The sequence below is a fragment of the Setaria italica genome, chromosome IX, assembly GCF_000263155.2.
Source record: "Setaria italica strain Yugu1 chromosome IX, Setaria_italica_v2.0, whole genome shotgun sequence".
NCBI lineage: Eukaryota > Viridiplantae > Streptophyta > Magnoliopsida > Poales > Poaceae > Setaria > Setaria italica.
In genome coordinates, this window is record NC_028458.1 from 13050898 (window position 1) to 13058780 (window position 7883).

The following is a 7883-nucleotide window of genomic DNA, read 5'->3' on the forward strand; positions in this document are numbered from 1 at the left end:
AGTCTTGTTTTCTCCATCCTGAGTTAAGTGGTTTATCGGATAAAATCCGACGGACGACCAAGTTGACTTGTTTAAAGTACATGCTCGCGTGTTAGGTGACTTAAGTGTGCTTTAGCCATGTTAATTTGGTCGGATCCGCCACACCACGTCAACCATGGATCCATCTGCTACACACACCTTATCCTTACCTGAACAAGGAGTATAGGAAGTGAAAAGATTGGATGCTCCTGTCATATGGTTAGTGGCTCCAGAATCAATAATCCAAGGTTTATGTGTGTAGGCTTGAACAGGTTTTATACCTTGGGACGTAGCATGGTAACTAGAATTAGTAGACGAACCTTGAATGGAAGATGAGCCTTAAGAGAGCTTGAGCTTGGAGTTGTATTTCTTAAGAGCTTGAGCATCTACCACTAGAAGCTCCTTTTCAGATGCAGTATGGTTGGCTCGATTCCAGTTAGCACCTTGAACTCCCCCTAGTTGAGATTTCCCCCCTTTTTTCTACCGGGTGGAAAACCATGCAGTTTAAAACACTTGTCTATGGTATGCCTTTTATCACCATAATGATCACAAATCACCTTGCTAGATGGAAAACCATGCAATTTGAAGCACCTCTCTATGGTACACCCCTTATTACCACAATAATTACAAATCACCTTATTTCTTTCTTGGTCCCCTCGGGAAATACATGTGATGCTCTTCTTTATAGATAAGGCAGCACTAGCATGAATTGCTTTATAATCATCCACTTTGGGATGTGATAGTCTGGTTTCCTCTTCTATGATGTTAGAAATTATCTCATCAAGCGTAGGCCATTCAGGCTTAGAGAAGATAAGTTGCTGATGGAGATCAAATTCTTGATTCAAACCATCAAGAAAATATTTGCTCACAAATGATTGGAACCATGTATGATAAATAGCCATGTCCTTCTTATCAACTAGCTCAAATGGAAGATAATAATGTAATTCTCTATATAGTCTTTTCATTTCACCAGCATATTCAGTCACTGATTTTGTGCCTTGCTTCAAATGCAACAACTCATGTATAATACGAGTAGCCTGCATCTTGTTAGATTTACCCACAAATTGATTCTATAGAGCACCCCACACTTCTACTACAGTAGCTATAGTTTCGACTTGTTCTCTGACTATTAGTTCCATACTACCCAACAACCACACAAGCACTCTGTCATTGATCTGTTTAGTCTGGGCATCCATTTCACCCTTAACATCACCTTCATCAGGAACCAATAACCTCCCATATCCATGAGAGCTCAAAATTAATCGAGTATGTCGAGCCCAACTCATATAGTTTTCTTGTCTCTGTAACTTTATGGGATTTGGCTCAAGAGCATATTTGACAACCTCTGAAACTATCTTGGGCTGCTCTATTATTTTGCTAAGAATTTCACATAATTTTCCAATACTAGAATCAGCCTCCTTTTCTCCACTAGTCCCAGCCATTGTATTCACCTGATCACCTCACATTCCAACCAATAGAAGGAAAAAAATGGAGGCAGCAGTACCTTGAGAGAATCAACACCCACAAGATCCAAACCAAAGAAAGGAGGACTACGGCTTTAACAGCAAGTTGCAGGTGAAGCTTGAACTGCTCGGTGGACAGCAGCGGAGGGCCTAGGTCTCCATGGACGGAGGCAAGAACCGAGCTCTGGACGAACAGGGCTCCAGCGCCCCAAAAAACTGCAGCTCGCAGTGCCACAAATTCACCAAAATCAACCAAAACAGAATGGAATCCACAGGATTAACCCGCTCTTAATACCATATTGAAGATTAATGGATGGATACAGTAGAGATTTAGGATTGGAGGAGAAGAGGAGACTCAGCCATAGATAGGGAGATGGGGAAAGTTCTGGATCGATGATGCTCTCGATCCTTCTCTGATTGTACTCCCTCTGTATAGGATTTAGAAGTTGTTTAGAACATGATTGTGCTTACTAAGGAGTGATTAATTAGGGGATATTTTTCCCCATCTGCCCCTATTAAATAGGGTTATGGGTGCATTCCATATGAGAAAGTCCCTGTTGATTTGGAAGCATTGCGAAACATTCCTCTAAAGTAAAGAATGACTATAGAGGATGTGTGCATGAAACTAAACATGAGCAATTGGAAGATTCAAAAGTATTTGAAAAAAGGTTTGCTTAGGCGCCACTCTAGTAGCATCAAACCATATCTCACTGAAGCTAACAAGAGGTCTAGGTTAAAGTGGTGTGTTGACATGATTAAGAGGGATTTGCTTGATGATCCAAGGTTTAAGGATTTGTTTGACTTTGTGTTCATTGATGAAAAATGGTTCTACCTATCTCAAAAATCTGAAAAATATTATTTGCTTCCTCAAGAAGATGATCCCCATCAGACTTGTAAGAACAAGAATTACATCCCTAGGCTCATGTTCTTGTGTGTTTGTGCTCGGCCAAGGTTTAGGGATGGGAATTGTATTTTTGATGGTAGGATTGGTTGTTTTCCACTTGTTACTTATGAACTGGCTATGAGAGGTAATGAGAGAACCAGCCGTGTCCGTGGAGACTTGGTTATGAAGCCCATAACTTCGATCACTAGAGACGTGATTAGAGATTTTATGATCAACCAAGTCTTGGCAGCTGCCATTCGAGCTAAATGGCCAAGAGAAGATGTGGGCAAACCAATCTTCATTCAACAGGATAATGCACCTTCCCACTTAAAATTGGATGATCCGCTTTTTTGTGAGGCTGCTAAGCAAGAAGGATTCAATATTCGTCTAATTTGTCAACCACCTAACTCTCCGGATTTCAAAATTCTTGATTTGGGTTTTTTTCGAGCTATTCAAGCAACTCAATACAAGAAGAATGCAAAAACAATAGAAGCTCTAGTTCCAGCAGTGCAAGAGGTAATTTGATCAAATTGTTCACACATGTTTCAATATTTTCTTCAACAATAAATTTGCTCATTCATTCATTTCTTGCACAATTGTTTTGTAGGCATTCTTGGAGTACTCAGCACACAAAGCAAACCGAATGTTTGTAACACTACAAAGTGTTTTGATGGAAGCTATGAAGGTGAAAGGATGCAACAAGTTCAAGATTCCTCACATGAAAAAAGAAACATTAGAAAGAGAAGATCGGCTGCCATCTTCTATCCCTTGTGATCCATCTTTGCTAGATGAAACCGAGGCTACTCTTGCTGCATGAAACAATTATATTGATGCTAGTTAGCTTAATTAGTAGAGACATTCTTTTACAGTTAATTAGAACTAAAGCTAGTTATCTTACCGATGCTTTGGCGTCATCCTTTGCCGGTAGCAGATCCTTGTAATGCTGGATGAAAAGCTCGCAGTCGAACTCGTCGAGGCCATGAAGCATGGCGCGGATTATGTATTCCGCGTGGATGAGACCGCAGCGAGAGCATGGCCAGAACCGCGAGTGCGCACGATTCGATGCTTGGCGGTCCTCATGGATGAGATGACAGCGAGCCCATAGAAAAGAGCCCGGCGGCAAGGAATCCAGCATCATCTCCAAGTCCGGCGCGAGCTCCTGAAACTTCGGCGTGATGGAGTCCGGCACCATTTGCGATTCTGGCATCACCTCCATCTTCGAGTCCGGCGCAATGACCTCCTCCGGCTCCTGCGACTCCGACACGATGACCTCCTGCGACTCCAGCACGATCTCCTCCGACTCCTCCGCGGTGAACTCCTCCAAGTGCGGCACGACGTCCTCCGCGGCAAACAACAGACGCAACGACAGACTCTGCGAGCAGCACCCGCGCCGCCGGACTACACCTGCGCCTCTGTCTTTTGCATGGCTGAGCGTTTTTTCCGGGTGAGGCATGCGAAGCGGCGAGCGCGGCGTAGCATAAGTTCGCGGGCGCGGCATGCAATGCGAATGAACATAAAACATGTATGTGAAACGGCCAGGCGCATTAAACCCGCGACGCAGCTTGCGAAGTGGCTGGGGCATAACCGTCCCAAAACATGCGTGCATGGGCTCCGCGACTTCCTTTGCGCAACGGAGCAAAAGTCACAGAACGACCTCCTTTTCCTACACGGAGGGAGTATCCATCTAGTTTTGGTATTTTACATTTTAGTCTCTACAAAGCATCTATTTTACATATTTATGCATTTGCCCATGATTATGGATTAAATGGTGCCGAGCCTGTGGGAATTTTGGTTGTAATAACAAGCATACACCAACATGAAGTGATCAGGCTCTTTTCTCGAGATTGAAATTATGTAACTTAGTGTTTTAGATTTTCTTCTATAGCTCTAGTTTGGTAGTATATCCTACTTTGTTATACTTTCATATTATGAAATGAATTATAAAAAAGTTTATTTCTTTTCCAGTGCCTTTGATTTATTATGAAGCTTATGCTGAGCATTCCGGGAAAAAAAATCTTTTCAACTCATCGGAAATTCTGAGGTAGATCTAAAATTCCATACACCAACTTTTGGTCAATTGGACCCATCGATCGTGTTTCACGTGAAACTATCGTACCCTGGCCTCCGGTCCCCTGTATACACAAGACTACGACTATCCAACAACAATGCCGTTGGCCTTCCGGTAGTCCATCTCGACGTCGCGGGTTCCGGCACGGCCATCGTCCTCGTCGGCGACGAACCTCTGCCAGAACCAGTGTGTCCGCCACACGACCCCCATCTTCTCGATCGGCACGCCCTTCGTCTCCGGCAGGAAGGCCGCAGTGAACAGCGTCATCGCGATCACCCACCCGCCGAAGAAGTAGAAGAGCCCGAACCGCATGCGGCAGAGCATCGGGAGGAAGCCCTGCGCGACGGCGAAGGTGCAGAGCATGCTCACGGCCACGCTGATGGCCTGCCCCGCCGGCCGGATTCCCAGCGGGAAGACCTCGCTCGGCACCAGGATGCCCAGCGGCCCCCACGACCACGCGAAGCCTGCGACGTAGACGCAGATGAACGCCACGACCGCCGCCGCGGACGCCTTCGGGATCGCCCCGTCCTCGCTCGCCCCGAACTTCACGCCGATCAGCGTCCCGATGATGATCTGCCCCCGTCGTAAGATCGTGTCAACTTTTGTGCCAGATCATCATGGGAGAGTGAGGTAATGTGGAGGTGTTCGTGATGTGTTCATCAGTACCTGGCAGACGAGCATCTGGCAGCCTCCCTGGAAGAAGAGCTTGCGCCGGCCGAGCCGGTCGACGGTGGCGATGGACACGAACGTCGCGGAGATGTTCACCAGCCCCGTGATCATCGCCGACATGAGCGACGCGTCCCCGCCGAGCCCGATCGTCCTGAACAGCACGGGCGCGTAGAACATGATGACGTTGATGCCGGTGAGCTGCTGGAAGAAAGGGATGAGGACTGCCATGCAGAGCTGCGGCCGGTGCCTGCGCTCGAGGATGTCCAGCCACGGCCCCCGGACGCCGGCGCCGGACACCTCGCTGGCTGCCACGAGGTCGCCGTACTCGTCGTCTACGTCGTCCGTGCCGCGGATACGTCGCAGGACCCATCGCGCCTCCTCGTGGTGGCCGCGGGCGATGAGGGAGTTGGGCGTGTCCGGGAGGAACAGGGAGCCTGCGGTGATGATGGCCGCCGGGACGGCGGCGAGGCCGAGGCCGAGACGCCAGCCCCAGCCGCCCCGGATCTTGGCCGCGCTGTAGTTGACGAGGTTGGCGGAGAAGATGCCGACGGTGATCATCAGCTGGAGGCCGATGTTCAGCGTGCCGCGGAGGCGATGAGGCGCCATCTCCGACAGGTAGATCGGGATGGACTGCACACATCGAGGAGAACAGAGAGCACTTTTACAGTTTTACTTCCTCTGCTGTTCATTTCTTCACGGGAATGCGGCTCTGAACTTACCAGGCCAGCGAAGCCGACGCCGACGCCGAGAAGGATGCGGCCGACGATGAGCATGGCGACGTTCTGCGCGGCGGCGTTGAGGACGGCGCCGGCGAGGAAGGAGACGCCGCCGCCGAACATGGACCATTTCCGGCCGAGCGAGCGCGCGACGGACGCCACGAAGAAGGAGGCGACGAGCGCGGCCAGGTACAGCGACGACGTGAACGCGGTCAGCAGCTGGCTGTCGAACTTGCAGTACTGGCTGCCGCCCCGCGCCGTCTGCTCCTTGCGGTACACGGACGGGAAGAACTGCAGCAGGAACGTGTCCATGGATGTCACGCCGCCTGCGTATGTGTATGTGTTCAGAGTCATTCGCTGGACGGACAGAGTTCTGTGCTGTGAGACTAGGTAATTTTGATGGTTCTACGCATTTACTAGCGTGATTTCACAACTTGCACTGAATAATCTTCAGAATTTTGTCTATTTTTAAACCAACTTTTTTTTGCTTATTTTTATGCACAGCTCATTTTTAATTCATTAATACATAGTAATGTTTAGAAAGTCTAAGTCTGATATGTGATCTCTAACTTTGACCAATAATTTCTTAAAGTTTTTTTTTGAATTGGCCACTTTTACTAGCGTGATTTTTTATGCACAACTATTTTTAATTGCAAATGATATCATAGGATTTATACGAAGAAATACTTCCATGATACGATAATTTTAAAAACTTTCGTACTAACCAAAGATTCATTATTGTCGTGACAATAATTTTACAATTTTGCACGTTGCAGAATAAACTGAAATTTCATTATAAAAAAAACTGAAATCTAACAAAACTAAGAATCTCAATACAAATGCAACAATATGGAAAACGTGATTTACATGGGAAAACATCAGGCGACCTACAAACATCAAATATGAACTTGTGACAGAAGTAGAACACCTAAAACTGCTATAGACAAGTGGTAAGGTGCAGGGCAGCGGTGCGCTGTCATCAACAGAAACAAAGCTACTATGACTGTTTTTTAGCTTGTCTAAAACATCATGAATTCATGATTGAAGTTAGTGCTTTTTACACACGTGAGCTTAAAAAAGGGGTTAAAAAAAAATCTAGGGTACTACTTAGCCAAGACCCAAGACCCTTGACCGTGATTCGGTGCTCCTCTGATACTCGTGCTCTGCTACTTGCTACTCCATAATCCGCAACTCAAGCAGAATCGTAGGAGAGCTAGGAGACGCGAGAGAGATGTGACTTGACTAGTGACCAACACTTACCGGATATGCCGATGTCGTAGCCGAGGATGAGGCCCCCGGTGGCGGCGACGGCGCAGGTGAGGAAGACGTAGAGGGTGAGCCTGCCGGGGTACTCCCCGCCCTGCCCGGCGGCCACCGCGGCCGGAGCTGCCATCGCGCCGGTCTCCGTGGCTCCGGGCACAGTAGTAGTCAGAGCTGGGATAGTGGGATCCCCAGAAAGGACGCCGAATCCGGTGGAGATCGATCTTGCGGCATTTTATAGAGTCGTGGCCGGCGTCGCTGTCGCGGCGCCCCACCGCGCGCTGCTGTTGCTGTGCCGGATCCGGGAGAGGAGAGCAGAGGAGGAAGGGAAGGGATAACGCGGCGGCTAACGATTCCGGCGGCCACACCAGCAACCAGTTGGTCAAACGAATTAGCGACGAGTTGAGCCGGCGCCGTCGTCGCTAGCGAGTTCCGTGATGGGCATGGGCACGCTCTATCTGCCACTCTGGAGTCGTCGTCCCTCTGGGTTGCTTGCAGAGTCGCTGTCACCTCTACGAGGCAATCATTGAACTTGAACGTCAAACGGCGTGCACTCTTTCACCGTACATTACAAACAACTTTGTGGGCTGTTGAAACTTCTCTGTCTAGCTGGGCTAGCTTGCCCACAATCACAATAGCCCAGCTGGGCTGGGCTTATCTTGGGTCCTTGCTTTCCTCTGAAAAACCAGAAAAAATGTCTAAATATTTAGTTGGATCCCCGTGATTCTATGGTGCCTGACCACCGGACGACGACGTGAGAGGCCGCCGGCAAGAACACAATATATCGAAAATCACCTCCGGTGGGC

The 7883-nt window shown here is 48.3% G+C and overlaps 1 protein-coding gene across 2 annotated transcripts; it reads right to left on the reverse strand.

Moving 5' to 3' along the window:
- Positions 1 to 4359: 4359 nt before the first annotated feature.
- Positions 4360 to 7547, reverse strand: LOC101779052 (sugar transport protein MST2). Of its 2 annotated transcripts, none has more exons than XM_004982507.3 (4): positions 7078 to 7547; positions 5821 to 6143; positions 5099 to 5731; positions 4360 to 5005 (listed from the first exon to the last, which is right to left on the reverse strand). In XM_004982507.3, exons 1-4 carry the CDS (start codon positions 7208 to 7210, stop codon positions 4517 to 4519), a joined length of 1578 nt encoding a protein of 525 aa, XP_004982564.1. In that variant the 5' UTR covers positions 7211 to 7547; the 3' UTR covers positions 4360 to 4516. The 2 variants fall into 2 exon arrangements, with proteins under 2 accessions (XP_004982564.1, XP_022678518.1); XM_022822783.1 differs by having other exon boundaries at positions 5821 to 6108; positions 7078 to 7205.
- Between the last annotated feature and the right edge of the window lie 336 nt (positions 7548 to 7883).

Bases quoted from the DNA above. Each gene is read 5' to 3' on its own strand.
- LOC101779052 (XM_004982507.3), bottom strand. From the start codon at position 7,210: ATGGCAGCTCCGGCCGCGGTGGCCGCCGGGCAGGGCGGGGAGTACCCC. The intron at 6,144-7,077 runs GTAAGTGTTGGT...ACACATACGCAG, and splicing joins CTACGACATCGGCATATCCG to GCGGCGTGACATCCATGGAC. The intron at 5,732-5,820 runs GTAAGTTCAGAG...CGATGTGTGCAG, and splicing joins GCGTCGGCTTCGCTGGCCTG to TCCATCCCGATCTACCTGTC.